Source organism: Episyrphus balteatus, chromosome 1 (genome assembly GCF_945859705.1).
Source record: "Episyrphus balteatus chromosome 1, idEpiBalt1.1, whole genome shotgun sequence".
In the NCBI taxonomy this organism is placed as follows: domain Eukaryota; kingdom Metazoa; phylum Arthropoda; class Insecta; order Diptera; family Syrphidae; genus Episyrphus; species Episyrphus balteatus.
Window position 1 is genome coordinate 57272213 of NC_079134.1, and position 20276 is coordinate 57292488.

General features: G+C 32.8%; 1 protein-coding gene across 1 annotated transcript in view; it reads right to left on the minus strand.

Moving 5' to 3' along the window:
- The window catches only part of LOC129916193 (leucine-rich repeat and calponin homology domain-containing protein), a 204449-nt gene that overhangs the window by 170100 nt on the left and 14073 nt on the right, over positions 1-20276 (minus strand). Inside the window, exons 2-7 of the mRNA XM_055996027.1 lie at positions 5584-5961; positions 5365-5501; positions 5066-5300; positions 4777-5005; positions 4150-4719; positions 3956-4064 (exon numbers count right to left, since the gene is read on the minus strand). Coding sequence (XP_055852002.1) covers positions 3956-4064; positions 4150-4719; positions 4777-5005; positions 5066-5300; positions 5365-5501; positions 5584-5961 — 1658 coding nt within the window. The remainder of the gene's footprint in view (positions 1-3955; positions 4065-4149; positions 4720-4776; positions 5006-5065; positions 5301-5364; positions 5502-5583; positions 5962-20276) is intronic.

The window sequence follows — 20276 nt, forward strand, 5'->3', positions numbered from 1 at the left end:
GACCAAATTATCGAAGAAAAAAAAACTACATTAGGGTTGCTCAAATTTTTTTTTTTTTTTTAATTATGAAAAAAAAAATTATTTTTACTACAGAGAAAGTTTGTTAGACATGGTTTATGAAATATAATGAAAAATTGAGCAGGCATTTTCGCATTAGGGGGCTCAGAAACATAGTATATTTTAAATTTACTCTTCAAACAAAATCGATTTAATTAATTTGATATGAATTAAATATTGCTATAGCAAACAAACAAACTTTCTGTGCAGTGAAACTAATTTTTTTTTTTCAAACGCAAAAAATATTTTTTTTGAACACCCTAATTAAAAATATTTTTTTCGATTCAATAATTTGTTTCAAATGTGAACCACTCGTTTTTTTTATTCCGCTATTTAAAGTAGAAGAAAACATTTTTTTTTTTGTGTCAGCCTAATATAACACGGTTTACAAATTTTCCCTGTTATTGAAAACATGTTTTCTGAAACTAAAATATTTTTTTCCTTATCAAACAAAACTCATTCTGTGGTCATTTTTATATTTTTTTTCTGACGTTTATGAACACTCAGTGACTGCTGAAAATTGTATTATTGCAGGCCTGCAAACATTCTGCAGAGTTGGTGTGTTCATTAATGCAGCAAAGCAAAGCAGAAAGACGATTGTACTAACGCAGATTTCCGACGTTTATGAAAACACCCTTTGTCTTGTCCCAAATTATAGTTTGGTTTGACGTTTTGCAATTGTATATTGTAGTGTGTGTGAAAATGTATGTGAATCCGTCTCAAAAAGAGTTTCAGATAGTCTTCCGGAATCTTCCGGAAAAGTAACAAATTTTTTTCAATGCAGATTGATTCGACTGCAGATTGAATTTTTGGTTGTTTGGAATTCGAAATAAGGTTCTTAACACATTTTTGTAAGTTTTCAGTCGTATTTTAGTTAGAAAAATGAGTTTACTTTTAAACTTTCACTTTAGAACTTATGTAAGAAAGATTGTAAAATGCTCACTTTCTGTAGTGCACCACAAAAAGTAGCACAATTAGTTTTCAACTCCTTCAAACTTTTTTTCATAAATATTTCAAAATGGCCTTCGAAAAACTCGGCACTTCAAAAATTGGGCTTTTAGAAAACACGAATTTTCTGAATTTTCAATTTATTTGACATTACTTTACGTCACACATTTTTTTCAAATTTCATTCATTTCTTCTAATTTCTTTTATTTCCTTTTTTTTCAAAATGTATAAATAGAAGGCTTAACCCAAAATCTTTTTTCTTGATAATCATCTACTCCTCGTGGCTACAATCGAAATTTGTATAGGTGTTAGTACGTTTAAATTTTATTAAATTGGATTATTTTGAAATGAAAGTTCGACTCATTACAAAGGACCCTGCACATTTTGTATGGGAAGTGGCCCTCGGTGAAATTGTCTGAAATTTTAGTATGTTGTTATCTTGAAGCCCGTCATCTTAAAAACCCGAAGTGATGGGGCAAAATAGACTTCGGATTCGGTTTCAGCGACCCTAAAAACTAAACTCCACTAAAAAATAACGCAAAACACAACAAAGACAGTTACTATCATAAAAAAAGGTCTGAGGTAGTCATCGGAAAAAAACCGTTATCTTAAAAACTGTCCGTTTTTCGACTTTCTGTCCATATTTTGATCAGGAGCTTCAAGAGAACAACATACTAAAATTTCAGACAATTTCACCGAGGGCCACTTCCCATACAAAATGTGCGGGTTCCTTTTAATAATGTGTACCTATGTATGTTAAATTTTAAATAAAGCTTATGAATTTGGCAGTCAAAATTGGTTTTGGTGTTTTTTTTTTGACATGATAGCGTCTAATAAATCGATGAAACCCGGCTGCTTACACGACAAATATGACACATTCTCCCGTGTTTCATTACCCGTTACCAATGTGCTTTAGATTATAATTTCATCTTAAAAGCCAAGTAACATGAAGTCAAGTCCAACTTAAGACAGTCGAATGATTTTAAACCCCAAATATTGAATTTGCTTATACCTTGACATCATCGGGTCAATTTATAAAAAAAAATTGTCTCGAATGAAAATTATCACACACACAAAAATCTTTACAGTCTTTCAAACTCGAAATATGGAATTTCACTATAACTTGACAACAGCGATACTTACCGGGTCCATATAACACACATACAATTTTACAAAGATCTGTTAAGTCGTTCCTTTAAAATATGCAATTTTCTTAAGATTTGACAACAGCGCAACCTACCGGGTCCAATTATGAAACAAAACATGTGCCCAATGAACCTTATCACACACACAAAATTTCACAAAAAATATCCAGTCATTCGACCCCAAATACGGAATTTGCATTTAACTTGACAACAGCGCCACCTACAGGGTATAATTATAACACAAAACCTGTCTCAGATGGACCTTATCGCACACACAAAATTTCACAAAAATCTGTTCAGTCATTCGACCCCAAATATGGAATTTGCATATAGCTTGACAACAGCGCTACCTACCGGGTCCAATTATAACACAAAACCTGTCTCAGATGAACCTTATCGCACACACAAAATTTCACAAAAATCTGTTCAGTCATTCGACCCCAAATATGGAATTTGCATATAACTTGACAACAGCGCCACCTACCGGGTCCAATTATAACACAAAACCTGTCTCGGATGGACCTTATCGCACACACAAAATTTCACAAAAATCTGTTCAGTCATTCGACCCCAAATACGGAATTTGCAATTATAAAACAAAACCTGTCTCGGATGGACCTTATCACACCCACCAAATTTCAGAAAAATCTATCTAAATCTATCTATCTATGCCGGTGGGCTTGATGGTCCCTTCCCGCTCCCTTCACAACCCTCTTCACCCATACGGCAAGCCAAGTAACAATTTGGCAATAAATTCGTAGTAGTCAAGAGGGGTGTGAAGGGAACGGGAAGGGACCATCAAACTCAACGACAAGATGTGTTTTGTTATCATTTGGGATCTTAGGTATAAGAATTCGGTCATAATTGCCGGTCCTCACATTCTGCATACTCAACTACCTCTATAAAATAGTACTCAATGTGCTTCTTAAACTTTTTTTAAACAAGTTTGACTCTGAAATCGTTTATTTCGAAAAAAATTGATTGAATTAACTTAAAAATTAAAATTGAACTTTTGGCTTTTGAAAAAAGAACAACTTATAACTGTGAGTGTTGCCGTTGTTTTTTGATACTTCTTTTTTATTTTAATTAAATTTTTTAGAAAATTACCCCTCCCCCTTAACGGATGATGATAAACCCCCTATCTATAGTAGTAATGAAAAAATATATTGAGCCAGCATTTTGAAGGAAATTTAATTTCTTCTTTTTTATTAGACCAATGTTTATCAAAAAACAAAAGTCAAAAAAAATGGAATATTTTGATTTTTTTTGTTATGTTAAAAAAAAAAAATGGACCAAAAAATTTACCAGCAAGATCCACATTATTTATCTTTGACCTCTTCTGAACTCAAATCCATTTGTAAGACTCGGTCCTCATATTTTGCGTACCCATATTTTGCGTACTCAACTACCTCTAGCGCCTGCACTATATGCAAGCCTTCTTTAACGTTAGAAGAGATGAACGTGAGTCTTCGAGCTTTTTAAATTTTACCATTTGCCATTATGAATTACTTTTTAGTTCGCCATCAAATTATAATCATAATTGTAAAGTAACTTCTATCATGAAAACTACAATACAATTTTTGTATTAACAAACGGCAAGTAGGAAATAAACCTCATTTTGTCTCAAAATCCTAACGCGAAATATCTGCCCGTTTCGTCGGTTTCTTCGCTAAAGTTACCGATTTCACTCCTTTTTTTAATTGACAATAAGAAGTTTAATTCAAGTTTAATCTAACAAGTTAAGCTAGTTTGAAGTTATTAGATAGATACATGTAGAAATAATGTCACAAATTACAAACACTTACGTTTCGTAGTTGAGTCATCAGTTCCGTTTCTTCCCTTTGTCTATCAAACTCTCTTCGCATAGTAAAACTTGATTTTTCGGCACTTGTGTCGTTGGTCCATGTCACAGATCTTAACAATAAAACCAACAAAAGAAAAAGATCGTATACACAAGAAAAAAAATAAAAGCTCTTAAAATAAAATAGTTATAACTTACCTGTTTGGTTTATTTTGTGATAAAAGTAGTTGGTGCTTGGCAATCATTCCGGGAAGAAATTTATTTCGCACAACTCCATTTGCAGGAGTTGAATTATTATTTATTACCATGTCAATATTCCCTACTGCTTTAATTGGACTACTGGGCTTGACATATTCTAAACATTCACTATTTCCATGCAAGATAGATGCTTTGTCTTTTAACTTTGTTTGAAATACTGCAGACATAAGTTCTATATTTCTTGATGGAATAACTTTTTGGATAGGTTTCTTTGGTACACACACTGGTTGTTCTTCTGCTGTGTTTTGGTCAGAATAATTGTTAATATTGTTAATTTTTTCATCCATACATCGAGAATCTTGTTCGTCATAGGAACAAGACCCATTATCTTCGATCAAATCATATTGTGTTTTAGATTTGGCTTTATAAACACTCGAAATATCCTGATTTCTTTGTTGTTTAAGTGCTTCTTTGTACTCACGATATGTTTGAATATTTCCAAGATGTTCGTTATTTTTGTCTACATACATATGATTTTCGCCTAGCATATCATCCTCGGGTGTGGATCCACTAAACAAAATAATTCAGATAAATAACTACTGCATTATTGATTTAGTTTTAATTTACCTGCTCGTGGAACTTGTTTGAGAATAAATTATAATGTCCTCATTGAGTTGATTTTCTTGCGAAAAAGTACGCTCTAAAGATTGTTGATCTTTTCTTTGTTCTTCTATTACTTGTTGAGATGGTTTGGAAATAATGTCGTTGGTACTTGTATCTGCGTCTAAAGCAAAGCTATCTACAACAGAAGATGGTAAGATTTTTCTTGGAGATAACAATCCAATTTTTGAGTTTTCTGAAATTTAAACTGTAGATAAAAACACAATTTAAAATGGAAGTCTTTTATTTAAATAACTGTTTGGCAAATCATTTGACCAGCGTTTTTCCATTCCGTCGCAGGTACTATAACCTGAATCTACTTGATATCTTGGGTTTCTAGTAGATTCAAATATACTACCAGCATTTTGCTTAGGTGCTCTCCTTAGAGTAGTATATCCATCATAATTTCCACCTGCTCGGCATCCTTTTTCATCTTTTGTCGCTTGAGTTTCGAGAAATTTAAAAATGTGCACAAGTCCTCTAACGCAAAGCTATTACATGGAGAATTTACTAGTGATTAAGAACAATAACTAGTAATGAGGATGATTTACTTACACTAGCTGGTGGCGATGTTAAGGGATTATTTCCCAAATTAAATTCCACAAGAGAAGTCATTTGGCGTATTTCTAACGGAAGACTTGCTATTCGATTATTACTTACATCTAGAGAAACCAATGTAAGACATGCTAATTCTAATCGAAACGTAAGATATAAAAAAACAGGTTCAAAAGTAAATGGCATTTGGGGTTTCTTGTGTTGTAATAGTCAAATTACCTCTAGGAAGATATAAAATTTGATTGTTGCGTAATGAAAACGATTTCAAACTTCGCAATTCACCAACTCTTGCTGGAAGAGCTGTTAACTGATTATAGGAAACATCTAAATCCAAAAGTTTGTCCATACGTCCTAACTCATCGGGAAGAGATACCAATCTGTTGTTGGATACCAACAATACTTGCAACGGCATAAAACATAATTCTTTTGGAAGTGTTGAAAGTTGATTACTACGTAAGTCCAAATAAGTAAGTAAGGTAAGATGTTTTACTGATTCAGGAATATGCCGAATCGTATTGTGATATAAAAGGAGTGTTTCCAGGAACGCAAATGTTGTTACTTCTTCAGGTAGTTCACAAAATCTATTGCGAGACAAGTCTAAAAATAAGAAAATTTATTAAGTACTTAAGGACCATTTGCTGAAACGAAACTTAAATATTTTGTTGTTGTTGCAATTTTGTATTGCCTCCTAAATATTTTGAATAGCGGTTATGTTGAACATAAATCCTTAGAGCCCCCGCACACAACAAACTTTCTATCGGCCGACAGTTTAGTCGGTCTCTTAATCAGTATGAAAATGTATGAAAGTGCGCACACTACAACGATTGAGTATCGGCCGACCAAAAATTTTGTTTGATCGAAAAAATAGTTTGTTTTGCTACACAGTTGCCTTCAAACTAAAATATTTCTTCGCCTGCCAGGATAGCCCAGTCGAATTAAACATTTCAAATGGAAAAAATTAGATCGTGCAATTTTTTTTCATAGGACGGTAGAGGGGATCACTGAGAGCTTAAAACCAGTTTTTCGGGAAAATCGACCTCGTGCTTAAGCCACCATCTTGGTTTAAAGGTAAAATACGTTTTAGCGAATAACTCGGCCATTTTTAACTTTTGACAAAAATTATATATGTAAAACTTGTAGAAAATTTTATTTTCTATAACTTTTATCTTAATAAATTTTTCTATATGACCCATATTTTTCGAGTTAATTTGAAAAAAAACTATACCCCTACTCAGCTTAAACTTTATACCCACTTTGATTATAGATTTTAGGATCAACGCAATATGGGAGTGTTTTTATATGTTTTTGGGGATAATAAATCTAGCCGCAATGTTAGTTTTTGCAAATTCTTGAAATTTTATAAACAAAAGGACTTATCTCAAAATCGGTAAGTGTCGTTTTAAACAAAATTAGTATATATTATAACTGATGTCTAGCAAGACAATTAAGTCTTTGAATTTTTCAAATCGCTTCATTAATGCCTGAGATATGACCAATTGTTTATAACTCACTCTCTCTTTTAAGCTTTTATTATAAACAATTGGTCATATCTCAGGGATTAATGAACCGATTTGAAAAATTCAAAGACTTAATTGTCTTGCTAGACATCAGTTATAATATTTACTTATTTTGTTTAAAACGACACTTACCGATTTTGAGATAGTTCCTTTTGTTTATAAAATTTCAGGAATTTGCAAAAACTAACATTGCAGCTAGATTTCTCATCCCCAAAAACACATAAAAACACTCCCACATTGCGTTGATCTTAAAATCTATTATCAAAGCGGGTATAAAATTTAAACTGAGTAGGGGTATAGTTTTTTCAAATTAACTCGAAAAACATGGGTCATATAGAAAAATTTATTAAGATAAAAGTTATAGAAAATAAAATTTTCTACAAGTTTTAATAATTTTTGTCAAAAATTAAAAATGGCCGAGTTATTCACTAAAACGTGTTTTACCTTTAAACCAAGATGGTGGCTTAAGCACAAGGTCGATTTTCCCGAAAAACTGGTTTTAAGCTCTCAGTGATCCCCTCTACCGTCCTATGAAAAAAAATTGCACGATCTAATTATTTCCATTTCAGCTTAATTTTTTGTACATCCCGACTGGGCTAGGAGCCCAACCCGATTAAACTATCGGCCGATAGAAAGTCTGTAGTGTGCGAAGGCTCTTACTCTCTACTTTTTGCTCTGCGTAAACTGTCACATAAAGTTTCATGTAGAACTTAAATCCTTAAGTGTCGTTTGACCAAACGGCTCTAAATAGATTTATAAAGAATATTTTTTTATTTTTTAAGTTTTAATTTTTCGGACTTAACGCGATTTAATTTGTTATAGTTTTAAACGAAATGATTTGATTCAAATATTTTCCCGACGCACAATGGGGAAAAATTAAAAAAAGCTGGCATTTAATCAAATCATAAAGTTGAGCTTTGTTTTGAATAACCCAACTTTTTCTCTTTGAAATATAATAGAGAATTAGAAATGTTTAGAAAAAATTAGAGCGAAGAGTATGGGAGCAAATTCAGTTATTTAAAAAAACAAAACATGGACATGCAAAGAAAAGGGATGCAAAAATTGAATATTTAGAGACACCACCAATCGGTTCAAGTTTCCTTTCCAAAAATGTTTTTGATAAAAAAATCAGATGGGTGTTCGTCCTATCTTCGACCTGAGATCTTTAAATGCATACGTGATAGTCTAAGAGCCGGCAGCATATTTTGGCAGTTTTGATATAACCGAAATTCGAGTGTGCACATATCTAGATATGCACCACAGTATGTCAACGGAAAAAGTCTGGCAGTAATTTTTTTCAGCTTTCCCTTGCCAGACGCATCCAAAGTGCAGCAAAAAATCAACTTTTGGCGTTTTGGTATAATCGAATAAATGATACACCAAAAAATCATAAAAAATCCCCTGATTTCGAAACTGTGGGTACCGCAAGTTTCTTTTTCAGCTTTCCCCCCGCCAGACCGCTTTGAAGCATTTTGAAATGCATTTTTCTAATAAAAAACCTAATAGCTTATTTTTTGTTAGGTATAACCGTATGATGGTAACAAATTAATATTCTATGTCTATTCCAGGTCTAGAAAATATAATTTTTAGCCAATCATTTTTCAGCCTTCCCTCTGCCAGACGCACCCAAAGTGCAGTCAAAAATCAACTTTTGGCGTTTTGCTAGGTATTAACCGAATAAATGATACACCAATTAATCATAAAAAATCCCCTGATTTCAAAAATGTGGCTACCAGAAGTTTTTTTTTCTGCTTTCGGAACGCCAGACCGCCTTGAAGCATTTTGAATAGTTTATAAGTTTAAACCAGATATTTTTCAGCCTTCCCTCTGCCAGACGCCCTTAAAGGTTTCCCAAACAGGTTTTTCCATACAAAAAACACCTAGTTTCTGTTTTTTTCTTATAAAATTGAAATAATATTTTTTTGTTTAGAGTAACCATATGATGGCCAAATATTAACTTTCTCTGCCTTTTCCTGATTTAGAAAATGTAAGTTTAAGCGAGTTTTGTTTCAGCATCCCCTCTGCCAGACGCCCTAAAAGGTATCTCAATAGTACGGGAAAGTTAGATTTTGCTATATGAGGGTCTGGGAAAAAATCCGAAATGCATTTTGACATATATATATACATATATTGTAGAAAATTTAATTATTTCAAGTTTGTCATACATTGTTTTTCTGTAGGTTCAAAAATACGCGAGTTATGTGAAAAACTAAAATTTTTATTAAAAAAAAAAATGGCGGCCAAATGACTCTTGGTGCGATTGTACAAAATGTGGTTTAAGACTCGTGTCTTTATGCCTTTCGAGCCCTGAAGTCAAAATAAAGGCACAGGAATTTTACTTAGACTCTTGGTGCGATTGTACAAAATGTGGTTTAAGACTCGTGTCTTTATGCCTTTCGAGCCCTGAAGTCAAAATAAAGGCACAGGAATCTCTTTTGAAGAATGCACATACTTCTTCAATCGGACAATCGAACTCTGGTTGCGTACATACGCAAGGAAGGCAAGGAATAGTCTCTCCCGAATGGAACCAGGTTTTTTGGATGAGCGATCTCAAAGCTCGGGAGCTGGAGCTACCCTTAAGATTCAGAACCTACGACAGGTTCTGGTGGACGTGTTCGGGTTCGTGTTTAGCGAGGTATTGGGCTAGTCTTTTCTTTAAAGACATTTATGCTTCTAGTACTATTCTAGTTCACATTTCAGCGATTTTAACTTTTTGTGATCCAACATTAGCTGAGAGTCTAGCGACAAACTTTTTTGTGCGCCGTATTTTAAGAGCCGTCCATTTGGAATCCAAGAGATGTGTTGTATTGGTTAGCATCAGGGAACGGTACAAGAAAGGACTCTTTGTTTGAAGCTTCGAGAAGAACTGCTTCGATTTTACTTAGATCCGACACTTTTAAAACTTTCAAGTGAATGCTATAAAAAAGTAAAAGAAAGTATAACTTTTTACCCTTCATCTGTGTCAAAGACAGATTCCGCAAAGCACAGGCAATCAAGTTGGTTATTATTGTGTCATGAGGACAAGTAAGTCTGCCCTGTTTACTGTGTAAAACAGCTGATTAGACTTTCTCAACCAAGGAGAGTTCTTGGCAACAATTTAGATAGTTTGTTCATAACTTTTAATGGACAAGTAAAACCGGCGTCGAGAACAGTTATTGGAAGTTGGATTCGCACCGTTTTAAGAGATGCGGGTGTAGGTGCAACACCTGGAAGCTTCAGGGCAGCGGTGGCATCATTGGGTTAACTTAAGAAGCAACAAATAGACAAAATTTTGGCCAGAGGCAACAAGCAACTGGAAAGCTGAAAATACATTCCGAAAGCATTACTCCCAAAAAATTAATTCACCTTTTCTTTTCAAAAATTTCAAGCCCATATGAATTAAAATAATTTGTTTTTTGATAATACACTATGAAGATATACGCGATGGCGCTGCTGGTGGTAGTGGTTCATGTAAGAACTCCCTCTATACGAGAGAAATTAAAACAGAAAAACGACAAATATGTACAGAGTTAAGGGCGAGTATGCAACAGCTTCTTCAACAAGGACGATGCATAGTTTGGTAAGTTAAACAAATTATTTATACTGAATTTTGTTGTCTTAAAAATATAGGCTCTTATGTTCAAAAGTGCCCCATGTATGGGCAGTTTTGAACATGGAAGGGGCACTTTTGAACAGCAGTATTAGTTTCGTTGTAATGAATAAATAAAACTTAACTTTTTATTAGTTTTTTAATAAGATCATACAAAAACTCCAAATTGATTATTATATCTTGAATTAATGATAATTTGACCAATTATTTGAACTATTAATGTTTATGTTGAATCGGGCTTTTTTGGTCACTTCCTTTTATATGCAAATAAAAATCTTTATTTCATACTTTCTCACTCCGTTTCGTCGTAATTTCTCGACTTCTTCAGGGGTATTTTATTAAATCTGTTAAATATTACATTGAAAACTTTTTACACTGTTACAAAAATTGTTTAAACTTACATGAAAATATTATTTTGTTACATTTATAAGTTGACAGATAACACGGTGTTACAAAAATGAGGTTTCAAAATATACGCGGGCGGAGACCTATCAGGTTTTGTAGAGCTAGTTGCACTGATTACGAAACGGTATTTGAAAATCCCCTAACACCCCCAAAATCTGGAGTTACGGGCAAAAAACGGTTTTTTGGACCTTCACCCATTGAAAAAATTCTAGCTTCGACAATTTTTTACCCATTTTCGATTTTTTTACAGTTTCTGATAGAAGATAAATATACCTTTTCAACAATATATTAAACATGTAGCTCGGTTAAACCACTTAGAATTTATAAGCTGTCAAAGTTCAAAAATTCCATTTTTTTCGTCATTTGCCCAACTTCGACATCAATTTAAAGTATATGTTTTCAAAACAACATGCTATTTAAAAAATATATTCTAAAACTATATCTATTTCTCAATCAATCGAGGTATTTTTTTATGAAAATCACTTCAAAATTGGCTTAGAAAAAAAAATTTTCGATTTCAACCCAGATACAGAAATTCGAACTTTTAGGTATAGAACAAAAATGTTGTTTCGGCACGTAGTAGGATAACTTGAGCGCCAGGATTTGATAAGGGGTTTTTGTAGAGGAGCTCAATACAAACATTTTTTTCTTTGGGAGGGGGGGTCTATCTCCCCCCGTTTAGGTGGGAGGGGCATTTTTCTAAAAAAAATTATCAAAATAATAAAAATTATTAAAAAACAACGGCAACACTTACAGTAATAAATGATACCATTTCCGAAAGGAAAAATTGTATATTTGATTCTAATTTTTAAATCAATATAACATAACCAATAGTTTTTGAAATAATCGATTTCAAAGTTAAAAATAGGCGAAAAAAAATGTTTTAAAACTCATTTTATATTATTTTTGTCCAGACTGTGAATTTTAGTAAAAAAATTACTCACACAGAAAACTGCCTCAATTGATTCCTTAAAGAACAGTGAAAACTATATGTTTCTATGTCTTCTAGTTTTTGAGAAGATTCAAAAATTATTTTATCAGATTTTTCTTTTTTCAAAATATTTTTTGTTTTTATTTGTTTTTATTTTTCAATTTTCTCGTTGGCAACACTGTGCGATACTATGGTATTTCATACATTCCAAACTTAACGGACAAGAGAAACTTAAATAAAATAATAAATAAAGAGAATGTGACATTCGCTCACAAATCAAACACAACAATAAAACAATTATTCACCAACACAAAAAGCAAAATAGAAAAAGAACAACAACATGACATAATTTATAAAATTGGGTGCAGTGGCAAGGAGGGGGAGTCGTGCAATCTGATCTACATTGGGACAACAAAGAGATCATTGGAGACGAGACTAATCGAACACAAAGCGGATATTCGTAACAAAAGAGAATCTACTGGGTTATCACAACATATAATAGAAACTGGCCACTCTGCAGACTTCGATAATACAACAATAATGGACAAGGAAAAGAGAACAAATAAGAGATACACACTTGAAAGTCTACGTATACAACAAAATATAGAGAAAACAAGGAATACTCAAGAAGATAGAGACAAAACAATAGCAAGTTATTCTTTGGCATTAAGAGTGTTGTAATTTTCTGTTAGAATTCAAATTTAAATTCAAATTTTTTTTAATTTAGTTTTTCTAAAGTGCTGTGATGTATGTTTTTATTTTTTATTTTAACTTTTATTTATTAAATGTCAATAACTTATATTTTTATTTTAGAAAATTCAAAAGTTTTTAATTATTAATTATCTGTCAACTTATAAATGTAACAAAATAATATTTTCATGTAAGTTTAAACAATTTTTGTAACAGTGTAAAAAGTTTTCAATGTAATATTTAACAGATTTAATAAAATACCCCTGAAGAAGTCGAGAAATTACGACGAAACGTAGGGAGAAAGTATGAAATAAAGATTTTTATTTGCATATAAAAGGAAGTGACCAAAAAAGCCCGATTCAACATAAACATTGATTATTATATCATATTCAATTAACCAACAAATAATAAAAACTCAGAAAAAATAACATTAAAATTTAAACTATAGATAACAATTCATCACATTTGTAAGTTCAAAAGAAAAACAAAAACCAAGAAAAAATCATTTAAAATATATCTTAGAAAAATGGTATTCATACCATTTATGAGTATGATAGATTTATTTTCAATATATATAGATATATTTCTAGACATTAAATCCAAATGTTAACAAAGCGGATGTTCTTCATGTACCAGGAGCATTTATTGGTGTAGGTAGCTTGACTATAATTTCTATAACGTTTAAGCGGTATATAATCGAGTTCTCATTGAGAACAGTCTAGCAGAACTTGAAGAATTCAGGCATCTTCAATTATGTTGTACATATTACCCATTTTTTCTTTAATTTTGCCCACAAATGCTAGTTTCATTATTTTTTTTATAAAAACATTACGATTTATTAAATAAAACACATTTAAGTCCTTAAAATGTCTGATACAAACTGCTCGGGTCGGTTTTGAACATGTTGAAAAGTGCCCCACCTTACTTGTTCAAAACTGAACCAACTGTGTTAACGACAATAAATGTTGAATTAATATTTAACATTATTATATTCATTCAAAAATTCACCGTCAATTAGTTTAAAATGCATTAACCATTAACAAAAATTGTATTGCGTTTTGAAATCACGTACCAATTTTTTTTTTAAACTCTTACAACTAAAAAGCTGAAATAATGCAAAACCACTATAAAAATCACCTTCCACCTATAAATCTGAAAGTCAGCCGAGATAACGATGGAAAGCCTGACATTTATGGATATCGTGTTGACGGGTTCAAATATCGAAATACTTCTAAAAAAGATTGATATACTAAAATTTTGTAAGCAGTGTTCAAATGTGCCCCGTGTTCAAAACTGCCCCACTCTCCCCTACTTTAAATTGATTTTAGTGAAAAATTTTGACAATCAAAGTATTAATTGCATTCTAAAAAAAATTTAATTGTACATATATGCAACTCTATTTTTGCATACGAAGGGGTTGAAGTACACACTTAAAAAATTTGCACTTTTTCGTTGTTTTTGTAAACATTAGTGTTTTTAAAATAGTGCAACACGCCGCAACATGCCTATATATTAATAAACTGCTAGATATGTAGAACAATATTGCATTTCAAGACTTTGCCCCTCCGGAAATAAGGGCCCTTTGAAAAAACTCCTCAAAAACGGCTCTTACTAATAGATTTTTATATCATTCCATTGAATGTATTATATTAATGAGTATGTTTCAGATTTTTGTTATTTTTACAATGAATTCTTTAGTATTTGACTTAAAACTACCAGGTCATTAAATAATGATAAAAAAGGTCCAGGTCCATCATATTGCTAAATTTAATACAGAATCAATTAATTAACGAAAAAAAAATTTTCAAAATTTCATCTTTAAAACATAATTTTTAAAAACTACTTAATAAAACAACTTGACTCAAGAAACAAACTAAAGAATAAACTACTAGCTTTAAGAAAAGTTATACCACAGGACTGTACGTGCATTTTTTCACGGCTAATCGGGAGGTAAGCACTTAAGTGGGTTTGACTGTACCAAGGAAATTCAAAATTTCCTTTCTAAATAACTTTTTAGTCATTTGGTACCTATTTGATGTGAAAAATGTGCCCAAATATTTTTGGCCAGGTTTTAGACCAAAATACCGCACTGTGCGCTGTGTGTTTTGCGGCAAATAATATTGGTTTTATTTTAGTGTAAAACCGTCATATTTTGTTTTGACTTTTTGTTTCAGTAAAAAGATTAAAAAAATTCCAACAAGAAGGAAGTTTGGGTTTCTTTGTATTTGTGAAACATCAAATGCGAATGTCTGATGAAAGTTTTGTTTTGTTTATTTTTTTTTATTATCATTAAGTTATCTATTTTTGTTTTGTTTTCTTCACATTATTTTAATATAGTTTAAAGTTTGTGCATAGTTAAAAATCTTGAAATTGAGAAATGAACAACAAAGAATGACATTTGATTACTTTGACGTCTTAAGTATTTAACATGTGTGCGTGATTCTGGTTTTGATTCTGCCTCAAAATTCGGAATCGATTTTCTCTTCTTTTTAGAATTATAACTGTCATTGAGTGCCAAACGATCAGTTTCAGAATCGTTCGGGAGAATTCCGGACAGTCCCGGACGACCAAACGAAAACGCTATTAATTTAACCATCAACCGAGACGGTCCTTTTGTCTTTGTCTTTGTCAGTGTCAAATGTCAAACGAGTAGTACACGTGCTTATCTAGCTCCGGCAATTAAATTAATTAAATTTTGTTTTATTGACAATTTATACGAGTTTTTTCTTTTTAAAGTTCTTAAAACTTTGTAATTAATTGATTTTACATTAAAAAGTGTTAAAATAAACCTAACAATAATAATTTTCATCATGACAATCTCCAATGAAGATCTAGCCAAAATTATTGGAAAGTTGCAACTTTCAATGGACAGTCAAATGATTGGCATAAAACAAGAAATGCGGGACTTTAAATTGCAGATCAATAATAATCTCTCAACATTAAATAAAAAAGTAGATACCTCTTCGAATAAGTTTGATAATGAAATATCCAATCTTAAAAGTGAGGTTAAAAATAAACTTGCCATCAGTGATTACCAAAGTGACTTGCTTGGTCTTAATTATAAAATCAACAAGCTTGAATATGAAATACGCAAGTGTGATTTGTTTTTGACGGGGATACCTGAAAGTCCCAATGAATCCCTACAAAATATTTTGCATAAAATCTGTGAATACACACAACATTCATTGGTTTCCTTCGATGTCTTTCGTTTAAAACAGAAGCCAGATGGCAAGCGCCAACATGATCAACAGTCTGCCCCCGTTGTTGTTAAATTGCATTCTCAAGGAGAACGCATTAAATTTCTTAAATGCTTTTTTGCTGCTGCTCCGGTCACACTTGAGAAGATTGGTTTTTCTTCCAATCGTGCTATTGGAGCATTTGAATGTCTCTCTGGAAGTGCACTTGTTATTCGTAAAGCTGCTATGAAGTTAAAAGATGATAAAAAATTGTCATCAGTGCAATCTTTCAATGGAGTTGTGGCCGTCAAAATTAAACCAACCGACCAGTTTATAAAAATTAACCATTTGGATGACTTAAATCGATTGCTCGTTCCTGTTGTTGCTGCTGCTGCTTGTGCCTGATATGATTTTCCTTATTAAAAAAAAAAAAAGCTTAATATACAATATACAGTAGGTGGCCACATGATTATGACCGATGAAATTTTTCAAAAATTTTTTACGCTAAAAACTAATTTTATTTTAATTTTTCTGTACAGTAATTATTATTAATGCTTTCTACTATAACGCTAGAGTGTCACGTACTTCCTAAGTAAGAAAAATTGAAGAATAAACAGGCTTGGTAATTTTCCAGGGATGAATTCCACAAATAACGCTCTTTGGGGGTTTTTAGCGAAATGCTGCAGAAAACCTCATACCAACTGGTGGAAAAGCTTAGAGGTGAGTGGCTGAATCATTACAAGCACGGAACATAAGCTCTTTCAGGTTAAAATAGAGTTCCCAAAAGAATACAGGCAGTTTTGCAACAAAAGGAAAACACACGAAATATTGAAAAAAATGGGTCTCCTCTATCGTCATCAATTTTTTTGACTTTGTTTCTTTAAACACCACCATCGATCAAATATTCACATTACGGCAGATCTTGGAAAAAACCCAGGAACAACAAATCGATACCCACCACCTGTTCATCGATTTTAAAGCCGCGTATGACAGTATATACAGAGATGAATTGTATAGAGCTATGTCTAGTTTTGGCATCCCTGCAAAGCTCGTCCGGCTGTGCAGGATGACGATGGAGAATGCACGCTGCTCCGTCAGAGTCGGTAAAGACCTAACCGAAGCGTTTGATGTCGAAAAAGGTTTTAGACAAGGCGACGCACTGTCATGCGATTTTTTTAACATCGTTCTTGAAAGAATTATACAGAACTCAAACGTCAACACCAGAGGCACCATCTTTCAAAAGTCCGTTCAGCTGCTTGCATATGCCGACGATATTGACATAATCGGAAGAACTCAGCGTGATGTCAATGGCGCTTTTGTAAGCATTGAAACGGAAGCGGCAAAAATGGGTTTAAGGGTCAATGAGGGCAAAACCAAGTATATGCTGTCGTCAAAAAAGGACACACAACACCGACGCATTGGACAAAACGTCACCATCGACAGCCATAACTTCGAGGTAGTAAAGGACTTCGTCTACCTAGGCTCCGCTATAAACACGGACAACAACATCAGCGCTGAAATCAAACGGAGAACTACTCTTGCCAACCGCTGCTACTTTGGTTTGAGAAGGCAATTGACCAGCAAAGCCCTCTCTCGAGCAACTAAGGTGTCCCTATACAAGACCCTTATCATCCCAGTCATAGCCGTATTTAGGGGGGGGGGGGGGTTTTGGGTGTTTAACCCCCCCCGAAATTTTTTTCAGAAAATCAAAAGATACCTATATTATAAACATTTACAAGTCTAATATGTGCAGCACTAAATTATTTGTTTTTGTATTTTAGTGATTTGATTACCTATATGAAAATCTCCCTTAAAATCACTACCAATTTTGCATCGTTGCAGAAGCTGTCGATGAAGTTTGTAAAAAGGAAAACAAAAATTGTTTGGTCCATTACAAAGAGTTTTTATCTCTTTGACCATTTCCTTAAGCACTATGTTAACACCTTAAAATGCTCTTTTAAGAACCCTTAAAATACCACAAGTACTTATGCAGGGTTTTTTGTGCCGAGACTAAACTATGCTTTTTCAAAAGGTTTCGGTGGCCGAACTCGAATCCAAAGACGGACTTATTCGATCACATCTCGTTTTTGAAATATTACCCTTAAATCTATTTAAATCTTTCAGACATCTTTTCTACTGTCCGAGATATCTTCAGTTGCTTATTACCCACTTTTGTTCTATGTTAACCTTAAATCCAGTATGTAAGCGAAAATAAATGTATCGATTTATTCATAGACTGTAGTACTTACCAACGCTACCTCGAATACTGGTAAAAAGCGGGATTTTCGATTTTCTAACGGGAATATCTTAAAAACGCGATGTGATACAATTTTTCTGAGTTCGGATTCGAGCTCAGCACATAAAAAACCTTTAGAAAAGTATATCTTGGTTTAATGGTTTCTGTAACAAAAACCTTGTTGGCCATGCTCAAAATAAAAAAAATGCGATTATACTTTTGCAATGGAAGAAAAACTTGTTTTTATTTCTAAAAATTATAAGAGAAAGTAACGGGACATTTTGTTCTTCTCAATATTCTTGTTTTTTGATCCTCTTTAATAAAAAAAATAGTAGGGTGTCGCTGCAATACTCGGTTTTATATAAATAGCCTTTTTATATGGTGCGATTATACTTTTGCAAAGCACTGTATTTACAACATTTCGTTATTCTTTTGTTTCAAATTATAAAATTAAACAAATTCAGTTTATTGTTAAATTTCAAAGTGAAGTATAACACTGGTCAACAAAATTAAACTTCTTTTTTGTTACTCTTCTATAGGTTTTTTGTGTGCTGAGCTCGAAACCGAAGTCAGAAAAATTCGATCACATCACGTTTTTGAGATATTCCCGTTAGAAAATCGAAAATGCCGCTTTTTACCAGTTGTCAGGGTTATTTTTTAGCGTTTACTTATTTTTTTTTAAATTGAATTTGTAACAGTTTCTAAAAGAATTAAACTTTGTCTCTCTAAATCCGTTTAAATCTTTTAAATATCTATTTTCTTCCTCGAGAAATCATAACTTGAAATCAAAGTGTTTGGGGCATCTCATATTTATTTGCTTTTAATAGTAAATATCGAAAAGTTCTGTACCAATCGCTTTCAAATTTTGACACAATTCTTTTAGTAACTGTTACAAATTTAATTAAAAAAAAAATAAGTAAACGCTAAAAAATAACTTTGAAAACTGGTAAAAATCGGCATTTTCGATTTTCTAACGGGAATATCTCCAAAACGTGATGTGATAGAATTTTTCTGACTTCGGATTCGAGCTCAGCCTATAGAAAAGTATACCCTGGTTTCTGTAACAAAAACCTTGTTGACCAGTGTAATTAGCTCATGTCAAACAACTTGGATTATTTAAAATTTTTGTTTTTAAGTATTGCTAATTTCATATAGAACTCAATAGATAGAATGTACCTGTCAATTTTCTGCTACAAAATTTCAGTGCAAGAAAAAGTCCATTTTTCAATGTTTTATATATTAAATTGTACGAAATAATTTTTTTTATAAAGCCTTAGAATGGTTAAAATTTTTTTCTTAAAAAAAATTTTCTTGCTCGCTAACGCTCGCAATTAATAACAACCAACTTATCACTCTTTGTACCTACAAAACTAGAGATGCCGCTGAATATTCGGCCATTTTTAAATTCGTTTACCGTAAGCAAAAAAGGATATTTTCAAATGTTTCGCTTCTGCACAGTTCAAATGACTATTTGATTTAGCGGGATTTAGAATCGACTGCAGTTACATATAGTTGATACAAAGTATTGTGATTTCTAAAAAAAAATTTTGTTTGGTCTGAGCTAACCCCCCCCGAAATGAAATCCTAGCTACGGCTATGATCCCAGTCCTGCTATATGGTGCAGAAGCATGGACTTTAACGAAGGCGGATGAAAACATCTTGGATTGTTTCGAGAAAAAAGTTTTTCGTGCGATTTTTGGTCCCGTGTGTATTGATGGTGATTGGAGAAGAAGGTATAACAACGAGCTTTACGGGTTGTACAAGGACGCTAACTTAGCCAAGAGAGTGAAGGTGCAGCGCCTGAGATGGCTAGGTCACGTGGAGCGCATGGACAACAATGCTCCGGCCCGGAAAGTTTTCGACTCCAACCCAGAGGGACGGCGCAGTAGAGGAAGACCTCGTCTGAGGTAGCGCAACCAAGTGGAAGGGGACCTCAATCAACTTGGCGTGCGCAACTGGAAGCAGCGAGCTAAGGATAGAGCTAGCTGGCGAAACTTGTTGGTTGAGGCCCAAATCCACAGCGGATTGTAGCCGCCTTACGGCGCTGGTCACCCTAAGTAAGTAAGTTCTTTAAACAAAAAAATTAGTATTGGCATAATGTACGGTTGTAAAAAACATTATGCCAATACTAAGCAGTAATAATAATTACTGTACAGAAAAATTAAACAAAATTAGTTTTTAGCGTAAAAAATTTATGAAAATTTTCATCGGTCATAATTATGTGGCCACCTACTGTAACTTATCTTATTTTTGAATTAAATCCATTTATTTACATTTATTTATTTACATTAACTTTTTATTTAATTTGTGTTTAATTCTCTTAATATTTAAACAATTTTCTTTTAATATTTTCATTATTAATAATTTT